At 46.7% G+C, this 25927-nt stretch overlaps 1 protein-coding gene across 4 annotated transcripts in view; it reads right to left on the bottom strand.

Annotated features, from left to right (window-relative positions):
* SLC37A2 (solute carrier family 37 member 2) overlaps positions 1-25927 on the bottom strand; it is a 60002-nt gene that overhangs the window by 29772 nt on the left and 4303 nt on the right. For all 4 annotated transcript variants that reach the window (XR_014213841.1, XM_082200485.1, XM_082200484.1 and 1 more), the window contains exons 2-5: positions 8410-8491; positions 5769-5856; positions 3523-3601; positions 1388-1523 (exon numbers count right to left, since the gene is read on the bottom strand). Coding sequence is in view for 3 of the 4 variants with exons in the window: in XM_082200485.1 (XP_082056611.1) it covers positions 1388-1523; positions 3523-3601; positions 5769-5856; positions 8410-8491 (385 nt within the window). In the remaining variant the exon portion in view is untranslated. The remainder of the gene's footprint in view (positions 1-1387; positions 1524-3522; positions 3602-5768; positions 5857-8409; positions 8492-25927) is intronic.

Below are 25927 nucleotides of genomic sequence, written 5' to 3'. Positions count from 1 at the left end.
TCAAACCACTGGTGTATTTAGTATCACCTGCACTGACTGGCAGCTGCTCTCCAGGGTTGCAGGCAGGGGTCTTTTCCAGTGGATTGAACCTGTGACCTTCTGATGCAAAGCCGATTCTCTGTCCTTGAGCTACGGCCCTTTCCCAGATGAGGGTGTGCAATAAGCCACTTTATATTAAATCAGGCTAGCAACGCTTTCAAATCCATAGAATAAATCCTTTCTTCTTTTTTTGCAGTTGGTTTCAAAGCCAGTTCTGAAGTGGCCCAGGAAGAATCAAGTCCCTGTCCTACTGTCCTTTAACTGGAGACTAGGACCCATACACAAAGGTGCACACATTCCAGTGTATCGGGGAACTTGGGACAGCTGTCAGGGGGGCAGTGGCTGGCTTCTCTTTGTTAGAATTCCTGATCCATGATTGCAGTCATGGGATTGTTGTCTTTCACATGACGGTATATGTTTTGACCCCACAGAGTGGGAAGTGACGGAGACAGGATGTTTGTGTTACTGTGTTCAGTGAAGTGGGACTATTGTCCTTTGTTCTTTTTCTCTTTGCTGTCTGATGCTAGAGAGAGAGGGAGCCATGTTGCAGTGCTCCGTGTGTGTGTGTGTATATGTATGTAAATAAACTTCGATTAGCCAAAATGTTGAGTTGCTGAGGTCTGTTACGTGACTGCAAACTCTGCGGATCCCTAAGTGTGCAGGTGTCGGTTGGCATCGGTTGCTGTGATGTGCGGGCTGAAGAAAGCTTATGAAGCTCCCGCACTATTGACCAAGAGGGAGGGAACATGCCAGTTGGGCATGTGACTCTGTCAGGGTCCTACTCGAGTGTAGGCTGAACTCCTGACACTCTTCCCACTCATGTGGAACCCAGAACCAAGATGGAGCCTCATGTTGTGAGTTGTTCCACCTTGAGAGATGGGCTATCCATCAGGCTGACTGCCAGGTCCATCTGCCTACCAACTGCTTCAAGAGAAAGCTATGTTGGCCCTACGGATATGTTCCTCTCATTATCTGAAAGATGATTTCCCCAAAAACCCTCCTCACTATCTGTGTGAACTGGAAAGACCAACAGAATCACAGTCGGCCATCTAGCCTAGGGTTTCCCAAACTTGGGTCTGCAGCTGTTTTGGGACTACAGTTCCCATTATCCCTGACCACTGGTCCTGCTAGCTAAGGCTGATGGGAGTTGTAGTTCAAAAACAGCTGGTCTAGAAGAACCCCTGATAGAAGCAAATAAGAGCAGGCCTCCTGGGCCTTGGACCCTAGCTCCTTGAGAGACCCACCTCTGGAGCATAACAGATGATACTAGACCTGCTCAGAGACCCCATAGTAGGAAAAGAAAACAGATCTAGAGAAGTTAGTTGGCAAGCGTGATGAATCTCTGTACCTGTACGAGAACAAAATACCAGAGTTCATGGATGTTCCAGTAGTAGCCCAGTCCAAATAAGGCAGTGAACAACCCGCTCAGCAACATTCCTCCAGACAGATAGTAGCGCAATGGGAGGCGCTCGCCGAAGACCCCACTGTGGGAGACAGGAAGGAAGAGCGCATGAAACACAACAGCCACTTCTCAAGGATCAGTGCCCAACCAGAAATGAATGTGGAAACAGCTTAGGGCTGCTTAAATTAAAGGAGTAACTGCGGTAGTAACGAAAGCTGGTGTTGCTTCTTCCCACAATCTTCTGGGAAACCATCGTCAACAACACAGCTATTTCCCATGTCACATTTTCCACTCCGACAGAAGCCATCGTGGCTGCATTGTGGTTGTGACGCCCTTTGTCTTTGAGGAAGGACACAAATTTTGTAATGCCCTGGCCTGGTCAATTAAGCTGGCCCTTGGTGATAAAAATGGCGTATACACAGCCCTGGAAATAACCCATGGAACTGTTTAATAACTACTTAGGAGACAAGAGAGCAAACAGGATCCATCATGTGGACAAGAGTCCTGTTGACGTCTCAAGCCCTCCATTAGCAGATTTCTTATCTGCCTGCAGTTATGACCATGTTTATGGGAATTCTATATCTCTGATCGGTTTCCTGCGTGGTTTAAGAGGTGAGCTGATTGCTCTCGGTGCGGCTGGCAACTGCCATGCCATGCCAAAGTAATCAAATCTTATGGATTTGTCCTAAGAGCACCTCTTGGGTTGTTTGAGACCTTTTAATAACAACCGGGATACTGAAGTCCACAATCCAGTGGTTGATCACAGGCAGGGCCTCTCTGCCTGGCCCTTGGGGATCTCATCAGATTACGCCCCCTCCCAAACCACTAGCCCTGCTTTGCATTCTCCTTGAGTGGCTATTTTTTTGCCTGGCTGGACTATGTCCTTGAACTCTGACCATGCTTCCAGCTTGCCAGGAGAGAGGAGAGAGAACTCTGCATGTTTGTAAAAACTAACCTACTGTAGCAAAGGTCAACGTTCATTGCTCAGCACGCTTTTGTCTTTGGCACTGCCCGCCACTAGAATGTGGCCCCTTGGGCTAAGGAGAAAGGTCCCCCACCTGTGGTGTAGGTAAACCAAGACCAAATCTAAATTGCAAATGCCACTGAAGGAGGTGGTGAAATTAAGATCACAAGGATTGCCTTGCTAGATCTGATTCCTATTCCCCCCCTGGGGGTAGGACACATGTCTCCTAACAATTCCCATTGCCCTTAACAAACTACAGTTCCCGAGATTCTTTGGGGGAATCCATGGTTCTTTATAGCGGCATGATACTGCTTTAAATGCACAGTGTAGATGAGGCCTGAATCCCACTGTGTTCCGTGGGAATTACTCCCTATTAAATGTGCACAGGACTGCAGCATTAAGGAATGCGTCCTATGGAACCAACAGAGCCTTTTAAGCAGGCATGCTTATGACTTTAACTGTAAGGTAAAGGGACCCCTGACCATTATGTCCAGTCGTGACCAACTCTGGGGTTGTGGCGCTCATCTCGTTTTACTGGCTGAGGGAGCCAGCGTACAGCTTCCAAGTCATGTGGCCAGCATGACTAAGCCGCTTCTGGTGAACCAGAGCAGCGCACGGAAACACCGTTTACCTTCCTGCTGGAGCGGTACCTATTTATCTACTTGCACTTTGACATGCTTTCGAACTGCTAGGTGGGCAGGAGCAGGGACCAAGCAATGGGAGCTCACCCCGTTGCGGGGATTCGAACCGCCGACCTTCTGATTGGCAAGTCCTAGGCTCTGTGGTTTAACCCACAGCGCCACCCGCGTCCCTCTGACTTCAACTGTAGACCTATACAAACTCAGTGCACACTAGAGATCCAGGGCAGAGTAATGGTTGTTAGAGTGTTGGGAGATCAGGGTTCGATTCCCCACTCAGCCATAAATCTCACTGGGCAACCTTGGGCCCGTCACCATTTCTTGGCCTAACCTACCTCAAAGAGTTGTTGTGAGGGTGAAATGGGGAGAAGGAGACCCATGTACACCCCCATGAGCTCCTTGGAAGATCAAGGTGGTATATAAATGAAATAAACAAGTAAATGTGTCATTTCTTTCCTTCCTGCATTCTGAGTACATACCTGATGTACATTCCTACAGCGTAGGCAACCAGGAACGCATTGTCCAGGGCTCCAAAGAGTTCTTTGTAGTTGTCCTGATCTGGAAGAAGCAACAGTATGGGTTACGTTCAGGGGCAGCCGTACCCCACTGGGCAAAAGAAATATCAAGCTCACGCAGGTTCCTGTATTGAGGCAGCTGGCTCCCCCCACTTTTCTTTTCATTTTTGCAGTGAGCAGGGAAGAGCAGTTCCTGGCTGCTGATCAGCCACACAAAATTTTGGAGCAGAATATCACACATTTTGTCTGTTTTGGTTTTACGAATTTCCTACTTTCAAGGTTTCCAGGTCAACTCCTGTGTACTGTTCTCTTAGCTGCACTCTGAAGCGGTACAGTCCCAGCAGGGCTATAAGGTAAAGGTAAAGGGACCCCCGACCATTAGGTCCAGTCATGGCCGACTCTGGGGTTGCAGCACTCATCTCGCTTTATTGGCCGAGGGAGCCGGCTTACAGCTTCTGGGTCATGTGGCCAGCATGACTAAGCCACTTCTGGCGAACCAGAGCAGCACACGGAAACGCCGTTTACCTTCCCGCCGGAATGGTACCTATTTATCTACTTGCACTTCAACGTGCTTTCAAACTGCTAGGTTGGCAGGAGCAGGGACCGAGCAACGGGAGCTCACCCCGTCGTGGGGATTCGAACCGCCGACCTTCTGATCGGCAAGTCCTAGGCTCTATGGTTTAACCCACAGCGCCACCCGTGTCCCCAGCAGGGCTATAGCACAGGCTTTTTAAAAACGTCAACATGAGTGCGTTCCACCTCTCCATTTCTTTTCTGGATGCAAAGTGTGTGCTCTTAAGTGCAGACAAATGCAGCCATGCATGCATCAAGGTTGTGGCTGCATAATGGGAACACCCTCGCAGGGCTGTTGTACAGATGACCCTCCGTTGCAGCCCATTCTCCTTGCTGCATCCTATAAATGGAACTTCTCTTCCAAGCATATGGACGGCAGCACCTTTCTCCCCTCCTTCAAAATGCGCCTTGTCCACGTGGCTGTTTGTTTGCCTTTTTAATTCCGCATTCTCAGTATAACCTGGACGCACACTTGACTGCATTTGCCTGCACTTACGAGCACATGCTTTGCATCCAGAAAATCTCCCGGTGCTGCGAAAGACTTTGGCCTGAGAGCCACTGTCAGTCAGGCAGTATATAAATTTAAGAAATAATAATAATGGACAGCACTGGGTCAAATGGGCACATCGTGAAAGACAGCTTAAGGCAGTTTCCTTAATCCTCCCACCGCTCTTTCACCCATTGCCTATTCCAAGCTGTAAGCTCCTTGCAGACAGGGACCTGTGTCTTTTTGCCTAAGCAGCTCTGTAAAGGTACAGTATACCCTGAAATTGCACTGTAGAAATATATCTGTGGAAAGCCTGACTGCACAGTGGGAACCAACCTGCAACCAATCTGCTAATGAGGCTCCACAACGACATTGCAAACAAACGCAGATAAGATACGCCAACGTTGCTAATCACATCAGAATAAACTGTTGGCCCAAGAGGCATCCCGTTCCGGTTATTGCATACGAATCAGTTGGGATCAGAGAGCCTAAATTGGCCATAAAGGCTGCCTAGTCACCTGAGGTTTCCAGGAAAAGGACTCTGGATACAGCCCACAACTCAAGCGTCTGTGGAAAGCAGGAGGGTTAAAGAAGGAGCAACACTCCTGCTGTTTTCCAGACGACAACTCTGAAAGCCACATGTCCAAGTTGCGGAAGTCACAAATACCGTATTTTTTGCACCATAACACTCACTTTTTTCCTCCTAAAAAGTAAGGGGAAATGTCTGTGCGTGTTATGGAGGGAATGCCTACGGGTGGCATGCCTACGGATTTTCCTCCTCTAAAAACTACGTGCGTGTTATGGTCAGGTGCGTGTTATAGAGCGAAAAATATGGTAGCTTTTCCATATGCACCAACACAGAAAGTTGTTTTCTACCAAGCTCAGACTTTCAGTCCATTGAGCTGAATACTGTCTGTACTATACTGACTCTCGAAGCTTTGCCAGACCTACCTGGAGGTGTCAGGAACTGACCCCACGACCCTTTACCTGCAAAGCAATTGCTCTGCCATGGACCTATGGTCCTTCCCTACCTTACAGCGCTGTATGCTACACAATTTTGTCCTGTCCTCCATCACTTTATGAAGGCCAAGAGAGGGTGTACGTTTGCTCTTCTGGGGAAAGATACAGCAGAAAACCAATGCAGCCTTACCAAAAGGCTTCCAGTCACACCACGTAGTGCTGTTTGATTCATTGTGCGGATTGGGTCCCCGCGAAGAACAGTTATAATGCAGTTCACTCTGGGGGAGAAACACACACAGAGAACAGGCAAATGAGTCAGAGATTCTTAATTCATTCATTAAATTTACACCCTCCCCAAAGAGCCTAGGGTGAGAAAAACATTGGGCAAAATATTTCTGCATTGCAGGGGGGTTGGACCTGACAATACTTGTGGTCCCTTCCAACTCTACAATTCTATGAATTTCAAACAACCACAAACACAGTTTCAAAGCATTCTCTCCACAGGTGATTTTGGGGCTGCCAGGAGCGGCGTGCTTCAGCCACCAAATGCCTGGGTATATAGGGATGTTTTAAAATATCTCCTGGAAGTCAATAATGAGGGAGACAGATGCACCTCACTGAGGGGAAACATTCCAGAAATGGGGAGCCACCACTGAAAAGGCCCTGTCGTGGGTCAATGCCAACTGGGCAGCCTCCGGTGGTGGCACTGCCAACAAGGTTTCACTTGCCAAACATAGGGATTGCGAATAGTGGGGATGGCACACTTTTAGGTCCTTGGTCCCAGGCCATTAAGGGCTTTAAAGATTAGCACCAATGCCTTGAATTTGGTCTGGTAGCCCACTGACAGCCAGGGCAGAGGTTTTGGGATCAGCAACACATGGCCCCATCAGGCTGCCCCGCTAACCAGCCCAGCAGTCACATACTTACTTAAGACATTTCTATACCGCCTAACGATTCACATTTCTAAGAGGCGTACATAGAAACAATCGGCAGGAAATGGAACAATTGAAAATCACCGTAAAGCCATGCTGCACTAGCTGTAGCCTCCAGAATGTCTTCAAGGGTAGCCCTGCCCATTGCAGTAGTCAGATGGGAGGTCACCGGACAATTGAGGCCAGGAATGGCCCTAGCTAAGCAGCCTATACTGGGCTTAAGTACTCCTACCTACAAAAGCCTACCTACTCGAGATTCTAGTGGCAAGTTGGAATCCAGGAGGTCGCAGAGACTCTCTTTTAAATTTATTTATTATTTATACCCCACCCATCTGGCTGAATTTCCCCAGCCACTCTGGGCAGCTCCCAATCGAGTATTAAAAACAATACAGCATAAATATTAAAAACTTCCCTAAACAGGGCTGCCTTCAGATGTCTTTTAAAGATAGGATAGCTGCTTATTTCCTTCACATGTGAAGGGAGGGCGTTCCACAGGGCAGGCGCCACTACCGAGAAGGCCCTCTGCCCAGTTCCCTGTAACCTCACTTCAGTGTCCGGGCTGAATGATGAGGGTGGAGACGCTCCTTCAGGTATACAGGACCGAGACCATTTAGGGCTTTAAAGGTCAGCACCAACGCTTTGAATTGTGCTCGGAAATGTACTCTGAACCTGTTCCTTCAAAGGGAATGAAACCCCTCTCATGACAGGAGATGGGAGCCAACTCCTAGGGGCTGTGGTCCCTTTGGACCCCCAATAAAATATTTGAGGGGGCAGTGCCATTCAAACAGCATGTGCGCATCTTGTGATTATGTGGGGTGGGCTTAGCTTCCCCTCCCCTCAATATTTTATTCAACTTGGCACCCTTGGGACAGGCCACACACCCAATAAATTATCTTTACACAGAGAGTGCCGGCAGGCATACACATGTGAAAATGTATTTTTATACATCAGGCAAACAACATAGGTGCTGATTGCAAGGAAACGAGAAAGGCCAGCTATGAAAACAGATTAAAATTAATAGAAGGATGAGAAGGCAATTACAGAAGAAGAATGAAGTGGCAACATCAGGAAGCATATGCTTGTAACAGGAGCGGGAAACCAAATTATTATTTTTTAAAAAATTGTATTACATTTAAATAATTTGGATTGACTTGTTAAAATCTGGGAAACTAATAAAAACAAGTATATAAAAAGGGGCAGGCCATACGCCAGGTTCTCAGGCATGCTGGTTTCATATAGCACCATCAGCATGGATGCAATTTTAAAGGGCACAAAACAACAGGTCCCTGCCCCCAGGGGCTTACAATCTAGAAAACATTACGGGGATACACTAGAGGAACAGGAGGGAAGTGGAGGAAGGGGAAGAGTTCAAATATGCCTTCTTACAGCTGAAGCCAGTGAATGTTTACTTGGAAGTGAATCTCACTAAAATTCAATGGGGCTTCTTCCCAGGGACACCTGTATAGGATTGCATGCCCCACCTTGTGTCCAAAGATACATAGCTGTCAAGCGTCCCTTATTTGGCGGGACAGTCCCTTATCCCGGTGCCATGTCCCGCTGCTGTCCCTTATTGATGATGTCCCTTAAATAAGCTACTGAAGGTAATGGAGCCCTTTCTGTGTCCAGCTGTGCTTTGTCAACAACAAATTGTTGCTGTTTTTTGTGTTGAATATACGCTATATGGTAATTTATGGACCTATTAGGTATCTAAAGCCATTTGCACGCAACAAAATATGTATGTTATCAAGGTAATTGTTGATCCCCTATTTTGGCTGCTGATCCCTTATTTTTGAGGCTGCTGGTCCCTTATTTTTGAGGCTGCTGGTCCCTTATTTTCAAATCTGTAAGTTGACAGCTATGAAAGATAGCCCCTCACCCCTGGGGACCGATGCTACGTACCTTTACTATACTAATGGGCTTCCGCGAGAGATGGAAAGTGGCATAACACAGGAACGTCAACACAAGAATTAATCCCCGGTACCTAGAAAAGAAGACACACATGAAAGATAGAACAAACAGCGAGAAAGATGGAAAACAGTGATAAGCTTTAACTGTTATCTCTGAAGGCTGACGGCTGAAGTCTCACCAGCTTGCTTGAGCAGTTTGCAGAAAAATAAATGTCTACCACATCCTCTGGGGGGAAGAGAACCAAAGCTGGGAGGTCATTTTACTCCCCGTTTAAGCTACGGAAACTGGTATGCTTTAACTCTACATCCAAGGGCACCGTGTATCAAAGGAAAACCCTACTGCTTATTTCATTATCATTAAATTTATATCTTGTCCTTCTTCCCAAAGGAGCCCGGGGCAGCAGATGGCATGTGGTAATAATACGAACATATTTAAAACAATTCCAGTGCAGATGCAGACTAAGAACAATTTCAACTTAATCAAAGGCTGTGTGAAAAAGTTCTTCAAGCAGGTACTGAAAAGACAGCAGAGTCGGTGCCTAACGCTGGGGAAGGCATTCAAAAGGACAGGTGCTACAACCCTAAAAAGCCTGTTGTTCTGCTGTTACAACCATCAATGCATGGTGCACTACTAAGTACGATAGGGCAGGCTCTTGACGCAAAGAGCTTAATGGCATATAAGCCAAAGGCTACGTGAAAAAGATCACATGACCACACGGAAAAGTTCACATGATCTACTACTACTGCAAAAGTAAGGGCCACCTTTCCTGCTCGCTTTGTTCGCCAACCCCAGCTACCACCTTCTCTTTACACCTCAGCAAATCCCCTTCCCCACCCCTTTACAACTTGCCAAACTGAAGCGTGACAACATCCTTACAATTTTATTATATCATTAGAAATAGAATTCCAGCACTACAGAGGGGCGACATAGCTCAATTTCTACCCAGAAGACAACTTTAAAATATGAAGGGTTTCCAGGTCAAAATGTAAGTTTCCTTCTTCCCAAACAGTTCAATCAGATTTCCAAAAACAGGCAACTGGTATTAATCCTTTAAAATTAAAAATTAAACCAGCAGTACTAAATGCATTTTATAAAGACCAGGGGTATGTTTTTTCTTTTGATATATACACTATATGCATGTGTATATAGTGGGTTGCAACCCTACACACTTGCATAAGAATAGGCCCTGTCAAACTCAGCAAAATTTACTTCTGAGTAAATGCAGAGGAAGGCATAGTTTGTGAAAGCCAGCCAGCAAGTGGGCAGAGAATTTACATCATCCATTACCACGGAACTGCATGCCTCAAAGTCCCTCCAGCCTCTGATCTTCTTCACCTTCAAGAGGTGAAACAGAGGCTGGAATAAATTGAGCAACAGCCAGCAAGGTCACCTGACTCATCCTTTTTATGTCATCCTCGGAGAGCTGGCTGCATAAATCATTGCATCCTTTTTATCATTGCTGGTTGCAGTTTGCTCTTCTGTTGTGTAAAGCCAAGGCCAGTTCAGACCCGCACCTTCACCTCTGGCTGACATCAGGACAGGAGTTTGTTCCCCATCCCCAGAGACAATGCTGAAGTCGGCAGACCAATGGTTCTGATTCAGTATAAGGAAGGCATGTCCAAAATCTGTTTTGGGGGCCTAATCTGGCCCGCTGATTGGTTTAATCCAGCCCCTGTGGCAGTTTATTTCCTGGGGTAAAATCCCATAAATACCTCAACAACATCAATCCTAAAAATCCTAAAAAAAAGCTCAATAACTTTGGGGTAAAATCATAAAAAAGCTCAAAAACTTCAATCCAAAAAAAAAGGTTAATCTTTGGTTGGCCCTCATGGCTCTTCACTTCATCAAATCTGGCCCTCTGCGGAAAAAGTTTGGACACCACTGGTAAGGCGTGGATAGGCAAACTAAGGCCTGGGGGCCGGATCCAGCCCTATTGCCTTCTAAATCCAGCCCGTGGATGGTCCGGGAATCTGCATGATTTTACATGAGCAGAATGTGTGCTTTTATTTAAAATGCATCTCTGGGTTATTTGTGGGGCATAGGAATTCATTCATATAGTCTGGCCCCCCATATAGTCTGGCCTGCTGAAAAAGTTTGCTGATCCCTGGTTTAAGGGATGGCGCTGTAGCTCAGTGGCAGAGTACCGGCCCTGTATTAGATATGTTTAGAACGGCTCAGTCAGTAGAACATGAGACTCTTAATCTCAGGGTTGTAGGTTGGAGCTCTGCACTGGGCAAAAGATTCCTGCATTGCAGGGGGTTAGACTAGATGGCCCTCGGGGTCCCTTCCGACTCTACAATTCTGTGATTCTTTCCCAGCACTAGGGCTAAATGGATAAAGGAGCTGGCTTGGGACAAAGCAGTTTCCTAAGACATTTCCAAGTAAACTGTATTGAATCCGCAATATGCGGATGATTCCTAGCTCTACCTCTCTTTCAAATCAGAACCAGTGAAGGTGGTGAAGGTCCTGTGTGAGTGCCTGGAGGCGGTTGGAGGATGGATGGCGGCTAACAGATTGAGGTTGAATCCTGACAAGACAGAAGTACTGCTCTTGGGGAACAGAGGGCAGGCAGCTATGGAGGACTCCCTGGTCCTGAATGGGGTAACTGTGCCCCTGAAGTCATTCTGGACTCACAGCTGTCCATGGAGGCGCAGGAAAATTCTGTGTCCAGGGCAGCTGTTTACCAGCTCCATCTGGTATGCAGGCTGAGACCCTACCTACCCGCAGACTGTCTTGCCAGAGTGGTGCATGCTCTAGTTATCTCTCGCTTGGACTACTACAATGCGCTCTATGTGGGGCTACCTTTGAAGGTGACCCAGAAACAACAACTAATCCAGAATGCGGCAGCTAAACTGGTGACTGGGAGTGGCCGCCGGGACAACATAACACCGGTCCTGAGAGATCTGCATTGGCTCCCAGTACGTTTCCGAGCACAATTCAAAGTGTTGATGCTGACCTTTAAAGCCCTAAACGGCCTCGGCCCAGTATACCTGAAGGAGCGTCTCCACCCCCATCGTTCAGCCTGGACACTGAGGTCCAGCGCCGAGGGCCTTCTGGCGGTTCCCTCACTGAGAGAAGCCAAGTTACAGGGAACCAACCTTTTCGGTAGTGGCACCCGCCCTGTGGAACGCCCTCCCACCAGATGTCAAAGAGAAGAACAACTACCAGACTTTTAGAAGACATCTGAAAGCAGCCCTGTTTAGGGAAGCTTTTAATGTTTAACAGACCACTGTATTTTAATACTTTGTTAAAGCGGCCCAGGGTGGCTGGGGAAACCCAGCCAGATGGGCGGGGTATAAATAATAAGTTGTTGTTGTTGTTGTTGTTGTTGTTGTTGTTGTTGTTGTTGTTGTTGTTAATCCATGCAATTGGTTCTGGCCATCACCCCAGTGATGTAGCCACCACACCTGGACATTAGAACCTATTCCAGCCTTTTACAAAAAATAAAAATACTTTTACTCAAAACATTCCTGCTTGAAAACGACCCCAGCAAATATTCCAAAGGTCTCGTTCATATTCTCAGACGGCAGCTTCCTCCACCTTCCTTGGCGTTTCCCCCTTATCTGCAGCCTTTTTTTTTCAGTGATCAAGACATTGTCAACCTTACAGGTAGACTTCTGAGATCCAGGAAGTTCCATTGCAGATTTGCTAACATCGTTCTGCAAGGGTCAAATGTGTTTTCCTTTGGGGCCTCCGTCTGCATGGGGAAATTCCCCTCTGCTTTTAGGATGTAGGAATCGGGGGCTGTCCAGTATCAGCCACGCCAGCAGAACCTCCCTGCTTTGTCTTGCGGTTTCCTGAGAGAGGGCAGGACAGTGTTTTGCATCAAAACACTTCCTTGACTGCTGCTTCCAAGCATTTTATGCAGCACTTAAGAAAACTGCTCAAGAACTGTCCCAGTAATCGAGGTCACCCCTGAGGTTGGAAAATACCAAGGGAAGCAGAGGCTTACTGGTGTTTTGTAATCGTTGCCTACAGAATATTGGCCAAATGTAGGTGGAGGCACAACTGAGACACTCCCAACAACAACCAAAAGCCACTGCTTTCAAAGCAGATCTCTAGAAAGAGGCCCCAATATGCTATTAATCCAAAACCCTGGCGCTGTCTGCCTTTTCTCTGTTTGGATTATATCTTCCTTAGACAAAGTGTTTGCCTCCTTTGCTGATGGTTCTTCCTATACAGAATATTCCCCCAAATGGTCCTACTCAGAGAAGCAAAGATGATGATGACGACGACGATGATGATGATGATGATAATAATAATAATAATAATAATAATAATAATAATAATAATAATTTATTATTTATACGATGATAATAATAATAATAATAATAATAATAATAATAATAATAATAATTTATTATTTATACCCCGCCCACCAGGCTGAGTTTCCCCAGCCACTCTGGGTGGCTTCCAACAGGTTGCGGCGCTCATCTCGCTTGACTGGCCGAGGGAGCCGGCCTACAGCTTCCGGGTCATGTGGCCAGCATGACTAAGCCGCTTCTGGCGAACCAGAGCAGCGCACGGAAACGTCGTTTACCTTCCCGCCAGAGCAGTACCTATTTATCTACTTGCACTTTGATGTGCTTTCGAACTGCTAGGTTGGCAGGAGCAGGGACCGAGCAACGGGAGCTCACCCCGTCATGGGGATTCGAACCGCCGACCTTCTGATCGGCAAGCCCTAGGCTCTGTGGTTTAACCCACAGCGCCACCCACGTCCCAATATACATACATATATGTAAAGTTTGATTTAGCTGCCTAAAACTCTGGAGACCAGCTACCAATCAGTGTAGAAAATACTGACCTAGATGGACCAATGATCCAAATCACTATCAGGAAGCTCCCTATGTTCCCATTTAAACAGATCATTATATAGAACTTTGAGGACTAGAATCTTCCTTTCAGGAAAGGAATCAAAGCTCAGTGATAAAGTATACGCTGTGCATGCACAAAGTCCTGTTTTTTAATCCCCAGCATTTCCAAGTAGGAATGGGAGAGGCCACTCCCTTGAATCCTGGAGAGATGTTGCCAGTCAGTGTAGGCAATACTGATGGGCTCATGGTCTGACTCCATATGGCAGCTCCCTATGTAGCCGAGTTCAATTGGATTTGTTCCTAGTTATGCTGCTAAAGGAATGAGGTGGGAAGTGAAGAATTTGAGCCTCAGGTGTAAGAAAATATTAGACATAGTCAGCCAGCCTGCTGCTTACTGCTGGTTCCTTTTTTGTTAATGGAAATAACATCGGCATATTTCCATTCTCCAAAGTAAGTGAGTAGCGATGGGGAAAAGCATGTTTTCATAATCACATGGGATCAGCGGTGGAAACTCAACCATGTGAGGACAGCTCTACTCAGCTTGCGGTGAGGAGCCGAAGCCACAGACTCACTCATTTTGCCTTTCAAGGAAAGAGGGATCTCAGCAACTCAGCTCAAGAAAGGCAGCCTGATCGGGGAAGCGAAGCAAAGAACTACAAGGGGAAGCAAAGAACTACAGTGGTACCTCGGGTTAAGTACTTAATTCGTTCCGGAGGTCCGTACTTAACCTGAAACTGTTCTTAACCTGAAGTACCACTTTAGCTAATGGGGCCTCTTGCTGCCGCCGCGCCGCCGGAGCACAATTTCCGTTCTCATCCTGAAGCAAAGTTCTTAACCTGAAATAAAAAAAATTCCTTCCAGTAGCACCTTAAAGACCAACTAAGTTAGTTCTTGGTATGAGCTTTCGTGTGCATGCACACTTCTTCAGATACCAAGAACTAACTTAGTTGGTCTTTAAGGTGCTACTGGAAGGAATTTTTTTTATTTTGACTATGGCAGACCAACACGGCTACCTATCTACTTCTTAACTTGAAGCACTATTTCTGGGTTAGCGGAGTCTGCAACCTGAAGCATATGTAACCTGAAGCGTATGTAACCCGAAGTACCACTGTACACAGGATCGGGAGGAACGGTTAGCACAAAGGTGGTATGTCCTTCGCCACATTCTGTAACAAATGCCTTCAAAGTGGAAAGAAGGACGGGAACTTTCATTCATTCAATGATGCTGAATGTTTGGAGATCCAGGACATACAAAAGGAAGGGCTTCTTCACATAGTGGTGACTACTAATTTGGACAGTGGGTTGGCTACATTCATGGACTGCAAGGTTCCCAGCGCCTCCAGGTCTATATAACAGCTCCGGCATCAAAAGCGGTGTGACTCTGAATACCAGTCTTTCTTGTGGTCTTCCTTCCCATAGATATCTGGCCAGCCATTGTGAGAACAGAAGGCCAGACCAGACAGGTCCTTTCTATGATCCAGTAGGAGTCCTTCTTAGGTTCTCATGAAGTCAAAATGAGGCAGCAACTTCATAATCTGCTCGGTAATAATAATAATAATAATAATAATAATAATAATAATAATAATAATTTATTATTTATACCCAGCCCATCTGGCTGAGTTAACCCAGCCACTCTGGGCGGCTTCCAACTGAATATTAAAAACAATACAGAATCAGACATTAAAAACTTCCCTAAACAGGGAAGTTGTCCCTGTTGTCCCTTCAGTTGTCTTTTAAAAGTAAAATAGTTGTTTATTGCCTTGACATCTGCTGGGAGGGCGTTCCACAGGGCGGGCGCCACTACCGAGAAGGCCCTCTGCCTGGTTCCCTGTAACTTGGCTTCTCGCAGTGATGGAACGGCCAGAAGGCCCTCGGCGCTGGACCTCAGTGTCTGGGCTGGACGATGGGGGTGGAGACGCTCCTTCAGGTATACTGGACCGAGGCCGTTTAGGGCTTTAAAGGTCAGCACCAACTTTGAATTGTGCTTGGAAACATACTGGGAGCCAGTGTGGCGTAAGTGGTTAGGGTGTTGGACTAGGCAGTGGCGTAGCGTGGGTTGTTAGCACCCGGGGCAAGGCAAGTAATTTGCGCCCCCTAACCCGTGGATTTGCGCCCCCTAACCCGTGGATTTACGCCCCCTAACCCCCAGATGTTGCTCCCGGTGCGGCCGGCTCCCCCTGCACCCCCCACGCTACGCCACTAGGACTAGGGCAGGCTTCCTCAGACTTGGCCCTCTAGATGTTTGAGACTACAATTCCCATCATCCCTGACCACTGGTCCTGCTAGGAGTTGTAGGCCAAAAACATCTGGAGGGCCGAGTCTGAGGATCCTGGACTAGGGCCTGGGAGAGCAAGGTTTGAATCCCCACTCAGCCATGAAGCTCACTTGGAGTCAGTCGCCATCTCTTATCCTCGCAGGGTTGTTTGTGGGGATGAAATGGGGAGGAGGAGAACAGGGCTGTCTTAAGCATATGTGGCGCTGAGGTGCAAAGATCTGCCCACCACCTCCGCCCTGGTTGCCCAGTCCCAGGCGTGCAGGAGGGCGCCAGCTGGCTGGGTCACCCCCAAACTTGCAGCGCAGAGCTGCCCACAACAGAAGAGCCCGCCGGACTCAACTCTTGGCCTGGCACCCCTGAGAACCCGGCACCCAGGTGCCCCGCACCCCTCATGCCTATGGGTAAGACGGCCCTGGAGGAGAACCTTGGAAGATAAAGGTGTATATAAAAGAAATAAATGAATAAATAGCACAGGGATGGGGAATCTGAGACCTTCCAGACCTTGTTGGACTCCAACTCCCCTCATCCCTAACCATTGTTCATGCTGGCTGCGACTGATGGGAATTGGAGTCTAACTCGGAAGGGATACAGCTTCCCCACCTCTGGTGTAACAGCACGTTGCCAAAGGAGTTCGAAGAAACATATTTGGTGGTTTCCATTCACTACTCAGCATTTTCACTTAGTAATAGACATCTCAAGCCCCCTCCAATAATTTTTCTTTTCTTTTCCCATCTATATGTTTTGTTTTTTGAATCAGCGGATCATAGAGATCACGTGTCAACTACAGCGGATGCTCGGGTTGCGAACATGATCCATGCGGGAGGCACATTCGCAACCCACAGTGTTCGCAACCCGTGCGTGCACAGACGCGGGTTGCGATTCGGCGCTTCTGCGCATGCGCAAAGTGCGATTCAGTGCTTCTGCGCATGCGCGACCGCTGAAACCGGAAGTAACCCGTTCCTGAAAAAACACAACCTGAAGCGGCTGTAACCCGAGGTATGACTGTACATCCATTTAGTCACTGCTGAGGCGGGATGATCTCCCACTGTATCCTTGTTCCTGTCCTGTCTATCCTAGACACAACAGACTGTGTGGCAATTGTTGACAAAGCTAGACTCCTTGCATACACAGAGTTCCACGCTGCTGCTATTTCATTCTCCTCAGGAAGTAATGAAACTACTTCTTCTTTTTTTCTTCTTTCTTTTCACGGCCAGTTTTACTTCTGCTTTAAAATTAGCCAAAACTGAACAGGCAAAAAGGAGCTGAAAGAGACAGGAAAAGAGAAGCAGCGAAGAGCAGGAGAATATTGTTATGCTCTGCTTTTATCTTCTGATCTTATCCTGTTAACTTTCATAAAACCTGCAGGTATGGGGCGGTATATAAATTAATTTAATTAATTTAATTAATTAAATTATTAATTAAATTAAAAATTTGTAATATGGTTTGTTTATATAAAGCCTCCCCCCAAATCAGAGTACACAGCAGCAGCAGCAGCAGGTGTCAAGGTGGACTTGGAGCTGCTTACCTGACCTTCTAGCTGCTAACCAGGAGGGGGATAGGTCATTTGGCTGCGAGACCTGCCTGGTCTCTAGAAACGTTAGAGGAGCCCATCTGGGCTTCCTGCTAGTACATTTAGACTGCTCCCAGTAAGTAGCTGCAACTCACCTGCCAGAAGTAGCTGCAACTCACCTGCCAGAAGGTCAGGTAAGTACCTCCTCCCCACCATCAAAGGATGGTAAAAAAGTACTGTACAATAAACGTGACCAGCCAAAATTACATAAAGCAGCGCAATCAGCCAACACCCACAATGACATTCTTGCTCTCACAACATAGAGGCCGCTTTGTAGCATTCAGTCTCTCATTGGGAAGCCGCATTTACTCACATAATAATAATAATAATAATAATAATAATAATAATAATAATAATAAATTTTATTTATATCCCGCCCTCCCCAGCCGAAGCTGGGCTCAGGGCGGCTAACAACAATCAAAATAGCTCAACATTCTAAAACATTCATTATAAAATTAATTAAATCAAATTAAAATCAAATTGATGGCAACCATCAAGCAAAGTTTTGTGCAGATTGCCAGAGGAGGGGGTCAGGCTGCGCCCTGACAAAAGGCCTGGTGGAACAGCTCTGTCTTGCAGGCCCTGCGGAAGGATGTCAGGTCCTGCAGGGCCCTAGTCTCTTGTGACAGAGCGTTCCACCAGATTGGAGCCGCGGCCGAGAATCAGTACCCCCCCACCCCCAATCTCTCACCTAGGAGCCTGCTAGCCCATCCAAAGATAACTGCCCTCATAAACCCCAACGGAGGGCATGTAGTTGGTGGTGAGTTAGCCAAAGCATCTGGGTATCATCAGCGCTAATATGCCCAAGAACCTCACCAAAATGCTGGAGAAGATGCACCTCCACAGACACATACCTCCACATGTGGTGGCAATGTCCCAAAATCCAACTCTTCTGGACAGCAATCATACAAGAAATATGCAAAATACTGCTTCTTCTAATTAGCTAAATTAACAGTGAAAATTAGACAACAGGGCGGTGAAACATTTCAAAAAGAATGGGAAAAATTTATGTTGTATATAGGAAAGATAAGGTGAAATAATGAAACCAGTAGAACTGAAATAAACCTCATAATGTGAAATACAAAGAAATTTACCGGATAGTAAAAATAAAAAGAAGCAAAATGACTAATGTAACTAATAGTAGTTGCAAATGAATATAGATAGACAACAAGAATTGTGTAAATAGAAGGATTTATTTGTGTACAAATACTCTATGGACAAATATGGAAGAAGAACAATAATATGCAAAATGGATAAAAACAGATGCAATACAAAAAAGCCAAAAGAAGGAAGGAGGGAAGTCAGCTCTCAAGAGCAAGTAGAAATGTAAACTGTAATACAATATGTGCATGTGGAGTATGTAACTGAAAAACCAATAAAGATGATTTTTTTTTTTTAAAAAAAGAAAGAAATATGCAAAATAACGAAGCAAGTATAAACCTCAAGGGAGCAGCCTCCTCTGTTTGGCATCACCCCCAACAGGACTGCACATTGGCAAGGTCAGGAGGGATGTTTCATGATCAATGTGATGCTACAGCATCATGCTCAGCTACAGTGAGGTTCACAGCACTCTTCTAAGCTGTTACAGCGACAGCTGGACAGGAAATACAGCTGGGGATCAGCAGCACACACACACACCCACACACCCATGGATAACTCAGCACTGAAACAGCCCATGCAGGGCTGCACTGGATTGGTCTACTACTACTACTACTACTACTAATAATAATAATTTATTTGTACCCCGCCCATCTGGCTGGGTTTCCCCAGCCACTCTGGGCGCCTTCCATAGAAACCAAAATACAGTAAAATATCACACATTGAAAACTTCCCTGAACAGGGCTGCCTTAATATGTCTTCTGAATGTCAGGTAGTTGTTTATCTCTTTGACATCTGGTGGGAGGGTGTTCCACAGGGTGGGTGCCACTACCGAGAAGGCCCTCTGCCTGGTTCCCTGTAGCTTTGCTTCTCACAGTGAGGGAACCGCCAGAAGGCCCTCGGCGCTGGACCTCAGCGTCTGGGCAGAACGATGGGGGTGGAGACGCTCCTTCAGGTATACTGGGCCGAGGCCGTTTAGGGCTTTAAATCAAGAAGCATTGGGGGCGGGGTGGAATTATGTTATGCATCACGAATAATTTATTATTATTATTATTATTATTATTATTATTATTATTATTATTATTAATACCCCGCCCTCCCCAGCCAAGGCCGGGCTCAGAGCGGCTTACAAGCAATAATAAAAACAAGTTGAATGATTACAACTTAAAAACAAAATTAAAATACAACATTAAAATAATGAAACATTAAAATATTAAAATGTAGTCTCATCGCAGGAGGAAAAGGAAAAGAAAAAAGAAAGAGAGGGAGAGAATCAAATTGGCTCCAAGCCAAAGGCCAGGCGGAACAACTCTGTCTTACAGGCCCTGCGGAAAGAAATCAGATCCTGCAGGGCCCTGGTCTCATGAGGCAGAGCGTTCCACCAGGCCGGGGCCAGTGCTGAAAAGGCCCTGGCTCTGGTTGAAGCCAATCTAACTTCCTTAGGGCCCGAGACCTCTAGGGTGTTGCTATTTATGGACCTTGAGGCTCTCCGTGGGGCATACCGGGAGAGGCGGTCCCGTAGCTACAAGGGTCCTAGGCCGTCAAAAGCAAAAGGTCAAAAGCACCACCTTAAATCTGACCCTGTACTCCGCCGGGAGCCAGTGCAGCTGGAAAAGCACTGGGTGAATATGCTCCCATGGCAGAGACCCCGTGAGGAGCTTTGCTGCAGCATTCTGTACCCGCTGGAGTTTCTGGGACAGCTTCAAGGGCAGCCCCGCGTAGAGCGAATTACAGTAGTCAAGCCTGGAGGTGACCGTCGCATGGATCACTGTGGCTTCACACACCCCTTGCTTTCCTAGGAAGATGCTTCTGCCCACTGGTTTGTGTAGCTCAGCACATTACCCTGCCCAGCAGCGGTTCTCGTGGTGTTTAGGTCTTCCTCTTCCCTCCTTGGAGATGCGCTGGCTAAACAAAGGACCCTGCACATTGCAAACCATGCCCTCTGCCACTGAGCAATGTGCTCCTTCCTTCCTTCCATGCTAGAGGCCGACCAGGACTTGACATTTCCCTATGCTTATCAAGCATCTACATAGAGATAGACAGGGAGCATCAGAACAAGCAAGATAAGCAGAAGAAAGCATGCTTAATCCAATGGCTGAAAGCGTGGGAGAAAAAAGGTACAGTGTGATCCGCTCTAAGGAACATTCCTGCACATCCTTGTCAGTCACCCTACCTGCTTTCCCCCATCACCACCCAACTATAAAGACTTATCCATCGTATTTGTTTTTCTCTAACTGCATGTTGGACTGCTGACCTTACAGGGAACCAGATGTGAGCAATAAGTAGGAGGAGACAGACACACACACACACACACACACAGAGAGAGAGAGAGAGAGAGAGAGAGTTTGGAGCAGTGATGTGGTCCTCCAGATGTTGCTGGGCTCCAGTTCCTTGGCCAATGATGGCTGGGGCTGATGGGAGTGGGAGATGCACAACATCTGGAGAAACACAGGTTCCCTGTTCCTGTGTCTGAGCCTTCCTTGGAAAGGGACTCCCCGCACACATTCAGCGGCCAACAAATCGCTGGGGATTAAGGCAGAGCAATAACTCTGTGGATGTTTAACCAAGAAGCGTCACAGATGCTGATAGTCAAAGGGGAGTGACGTGGGAAAAGCTCTTTTTTTTTTACAGAAAGGCATTCCTACTGTTATAATCTTAATATTTATGACCAGATAAAGGTTTCATTTTTGAAATAATAAATTTTCAGAGTAGTTTTTACAGTTATAACAAAAATTACTGATTTGGTTATATTATTAGAAATACATAGACAGATAATTATGAAATTAGTGTGAGGTTTAATAAGCTAACTGTTTATATTTGGACAACTTTTCTGCTGTACTTTATTGGAAGGAGAAAAATAATCATTTCCTTAATAACAATTTTAACAATTTATTTAACTAAAACAATAACATTATAGCATATGTATCCATGTTTGTTAACTGATGCGGTTAAACATTTAAAAACAAAAACAAAAAAAAAACCCCTTAGACTGATTTTCAGCACACAAGTAAAACTTAAAACAAATCCTTATTTCCTGATGGCCTTTGGACTATAATGTAACTTAAATAGAAAACTATATTTAGAAATATATTTCCCTCCAAAAGCATTTTATTTTAAAAATTCAATTTAAATTTTAAAAAGTGATTTAAATTTAAAAAAATTGATTTAAATTTTAAAAAATCAATTTAAATAACAAAATCTGATTTAAATAAAAAATATGATTTTTTATTTTTTAAAAAAATCATTGATTTTTATCCACCCTGCCTTCAGCTCACTTCTGCACTCACAAAATATTCCTCTTCTCCTCCAGCATCATTTGCAAAAATCATGATGCATAACATAATTCCACCCCGCCCCCAATGCTTCTTGATTGCGACTCATCAAGAGCCCAGCTTCAGTAAGAACATGGAAACTTATCCAGCTATGACTATTTCTTTGGGAGCCTGTGATTCAGTGAGGCGCCATCTATGGAAACAGCTTCGTCAGACACTGAGTTACAGGCAGGGGTGGGTGGGGGAAATCTGATTTAGTTCACATTTTAATGGTAACCTATCTAAATGGCCTGCAGACCTCCAGATGTCAGGGAACTTGCATCAGCCCCAGCCAACAAGGTGGCCAGTAGTCAGGGATGATGGGAGCTGCAGCCTGGAGGGCAGAAGAAGAAGGAGGAGGAGGAGGGGGAGGAGGAGGAGAATTTGGATTTGATATCCCGCTTTATCACTACCCTGAGGAGTCTCAAAAAAGGAACGTGGGTGGCACTGTGGGTTAAAACACAGAGCCTAGGGCTCGCCAATCAGAAGGTCAGCAGTTCAAATCCCCGTGACGGGGTGAGCTCCCATTGCTCGGTCCCTGCTCCTGCCAAGCTAGCAGTTCGAAAGCACACCAAAGTGCAAGTAGATAAATAGGTACCGCTCCGGCGGGAAGATAAGCAATGTTTCTGTGTGCTGCTCTGGTTCACCAGAAGTGGCTTAGTCATGGTGGCCACATGACCTGGAAGCTGTACGCCGGCTCCCTCGGCCAATAAAGCAAGATGAGCGCCGCAACCCCAGAGTCATCCGAGCCTGGACCTAACGGTCAGGGGTCCCTTTACCCTTTACCTTTAAGGAGTCTCAAAGCGGCTAACATTCTCCTTTCCCTTCCTCCCCCACAACAAACACTCTGTGAGGTGAGTGAGGCTGAGAGACTTCAGAGAAGTGTGACTGGCCCAAGGTCACCCAGCAGCTGCATGTGGAGGAGCGGAGACGCGAACCCAGTTCACCAGATTACGAGTCCACCGCTCCTGGTTTAAACAAACAAAATAAGGAAGTTTTCCTAACAGAAACACTTTCCCCAAGCTGCTGTGAGCCACAGTACGGGGTTTGTTTGTTTGTTTGTTTGTAAAGCAACAACCCAGGTACAATCTGAATAGCTGCCTTTTTGTCCTCCACAGCTAATATGACCTTCAGAGGAGGAGGAAATCAAAGTGAGGACTATCACAGGGAGAGTTAATCTCCCCTCCTCTAGCAGCAAATCCCCAAATCCAATGCCCCCTCTTCCAAGTCCTGGAAGTTGCTTTTAAAGAAAAGAGAAGCCACTACAGATCTAATGATGGACTGACCCCAACATCACGTCTAGTTCAGGCACAATGTTCTTAGGACCTTGAGTGAAGAGGTCTGTTATCAGCAGGTGCCTTTTAAAGTCATCCCCGGATGACAGGTTGCATCTACCAAGCCACAAACCCTCTCCTGTACAAAACGAAACCTCTTGTGTACCCAGCTGCTAAAAGGAAGGAGGCCTGTCCTCTATTGTGCCTGCTTCCTTATAGGTAGTGGCATAATTAGACTCATAATTAGGCAACCAAGCTAACTGCGTCACACTCAAGGCTTCCCTCCCTCTAATTAGGGCAGTAGGTTAATGGGAAGATGCAAAGCAGGTCAGGTCTCCAAGGAGCCAAAGCCCAGGATAATTGAGACGATCTGGACTGGGGAAAGCAAAGGTGGCCATACATGATAAACAGAAGAGAAATAGAGCCAGGCTAGTCGGTCACCAAGGGACGCGGGTGGCGCTATGGGTTAAACCACAGAGCCTAGGACTTGCCGATCAGAAGGTCGGTGGTTCAAATCCCTGTGACGGGGTGAGCTCCCATTGCTCAGTCCCTGCTCCTGCCAACCTAGCAGTTCAAAAGCACATCAAAGTTCAAGTAGATAAATAGGTACCACTCCGGCGGGAAGGTAAACAGTGTTTCCGTGCACTGCTCTGGTTCGCCAGAAGCGGCTTAGTCATGCTGGCCACATGACCCAGAAGCTGTACGCCGGCTCCCTCAGCCATTAAGCGAGATGAGCACCACAAACCCAGAATCATCTGCGACTGGACCTTACGGTCAGGGGTCCCTTTACCTTTACCTTTAGTCAGTCACCAAAGCTACTGGTCCATTTCATTCCTCCGCATTAAAGTAAGTTCTTTATTTCTCATGTACAATTGGAGAAATCCTCTGGTGGTGAACCCAACTCTGAGCAACCATTGCCTATCTGAGCCTTTGTCCAGCTGCTTCAAAACAGAGATGGGAAACGTTATTTCGGTCCAAGGGCCAAAGGGCAATGGCAGGAGGAGCTGGAGGCAAATGTGGGCAGACCAATGCATGTATTTTTTTACCTTTGTGTAGTAGTGTAGTTTACACACACACACACACACACACACACACACACACACCTCCCTGTCCTCCGTGCAGAGCAAGAGGCAATATGGGGGGTTAAGGACACATTCCAGCCAGGCCAACGCATTGGGGATGCAATGAAGGCTTTGCCCTGAAGGCTGCCCTCGGTCCCTGGATCTGAATCCCATCACCACCGCTTTAAAATGAACCAACTGGTCATCCGGAGGATGTCCTAACAAATCACTTTAAAGGATTCCGAAATGAAGGAGCGGCAGACAAGGAAGAGAGCGGCCGGCCGCCATGTGTACAGGCAAAGAATGCCGGAAGGAAACAAAGTCTTGGAAAGCGCTGCTTGGCAAGGAAGAGGTCATGGCAGAAAACATCTGCAAGATGATCTTCATTACCTGGGGGGAGGAATGTGTGTGCTTGTGTGCATGTGTTAATAATGCATTTGGACTTTGTGGAATTCTGTGTTTGTCAGTTCTCTGCCCGTCTGCCTTTAGACACCAGAATAAAGCAAACAGTGGCTACTGGGCATGGCAGCAATGTGCTCTTTCCAGGACTGGGGGGGGGGTGAACCATGCTTCTGAATAACCACAGTAGAATCCAACCAAAAGGTCAAGGTAAAGGACCCCTGGGTGGTTAGATCCAGTCAAAGGTGACTATGGGGTTGTGGCGCTCATCTCGCTTTCATGCTGAGGCAGCTGGCGTTTGTCTACAGACAGTTTTCTGAGTTATGTGGCCAGCATGACTAAACCGCTTCTGGCACAACAGAACACCGTGACAGAAACCAGTGCGCACAGAAGCACCATTTACCTTCCCGCTGCAGTGGTACCTATTTATCTACTTGCACTGGCATGCTTTCGAACTGCTAGGTTGGCAGGAGCAGGGACCGAGCAACGGGAGCTCACCCTATCGCGGGGATTTGAACTGCTGACCTTCTGATTGGCAAGCCCTAGGCTCTGTGTTTTAACCCACAGCGCCACCCACATACTTCCAAGTACTTCCCTTAGCAGAAGGATTCCCACTGGCATGATGGAGAATGGAACTTCCTCTCTTTCTCTCCTTCCTCTCTGCACACCATCTCCAAATCTGCTCTGCTCCAGAGGGGTAGGGGGTAACCCCAGAACAGATTTAAGGGGTGCAGGGGATGGGGAAGGGAAGTCTTGCTGCAGAGACAAAAGTCCTTGCACCAGCCAAACTCCTTTTCTTGGCTACTGCCCTCAGCTGCTGGGGAGCACTAGCAGGGCAGAGCTATTACTCTCATGTCCTGCCCCTAGGCTTTGCATAAATGTCTGGTTGGTCACTATAGAAAACACAATCATGAGCTAAATGGGCTTTTGGTCTGATGCAAGAGGCCTCTTCTCACATTTTTTACTTTAATGTGCCTTTGGCCTAGCTTGTAAAGTTTTGTTTTAGTTGTCTTCTTCAGGATTTTGTTTTTGTTTTTCTTACTTCCCTCCAGAATTTTTGCTTGAATTGCATTTTTTCCCCTTTTCTTCTCAAGAGTTGCCTTCCTTCACATAAGCTTGATTGGCAATTTCACTCGCCATCGGAGGCCCTGCGAAAGATTTCTCTGCTGCCAGAACCATGGCGGGGGAAGCACCAAAGATTTGGAATAGCTTTACTTTTGCAAAAGCAGCAAAGAATAATTTACTTAAGGGAGTCTTTGACTGATACTCCCTCTTAACTTGATTGTTTCTACCAATGCCTTTTTAAAAAAAGAATAGTTAAGTGTTGGTGGGGGGAAAGCAACGGGAGCTAATTCCATCGGGGGGGGGGGATTTGAACCACTGACCTTCCGATCAACAAGCCCAAGAGGCTCAGTGGTTTAGACCACAGTGCCACCTGCATCCCCTCACTAGCCAGGATGAATCTGCTCTGTCTCCACAGTCAGTGAGAGGCAGGAATGCTTCCGAATGCCAGCTGTTGGGAGTCACAAGATGGGAGAGGGCTCTTCTGCTTGAAACCTGCAGGCATCTGTTTGGCCACTGGGATGAAGAATGCCAGATTAGATGGGTCACTGGCCTGACCCAACAAGCTCTTATATTCTTAACTAACATGATGACTGCTGGAATCAACCACAAGTATAGTTCAGGGCATGGGCAGCTGCTTTTACA

The sequence above is a fragment of the Podarcis vaucheri genome (assembly GCF_965113315.1).
Source record: "Podarcis vaucheri genome assembly, chromosome: 15".
In the NCBI taxonomy this organism is placed as follows: Eukaryota; Metazoa; Chordata; class Lepidosauria; order Squamata; family Lacertidae; genus Podarcis; species Podarcis vaucheri.
This window is presented reverse-complemented; position numbering and strand designations above follow the sequence as displayed.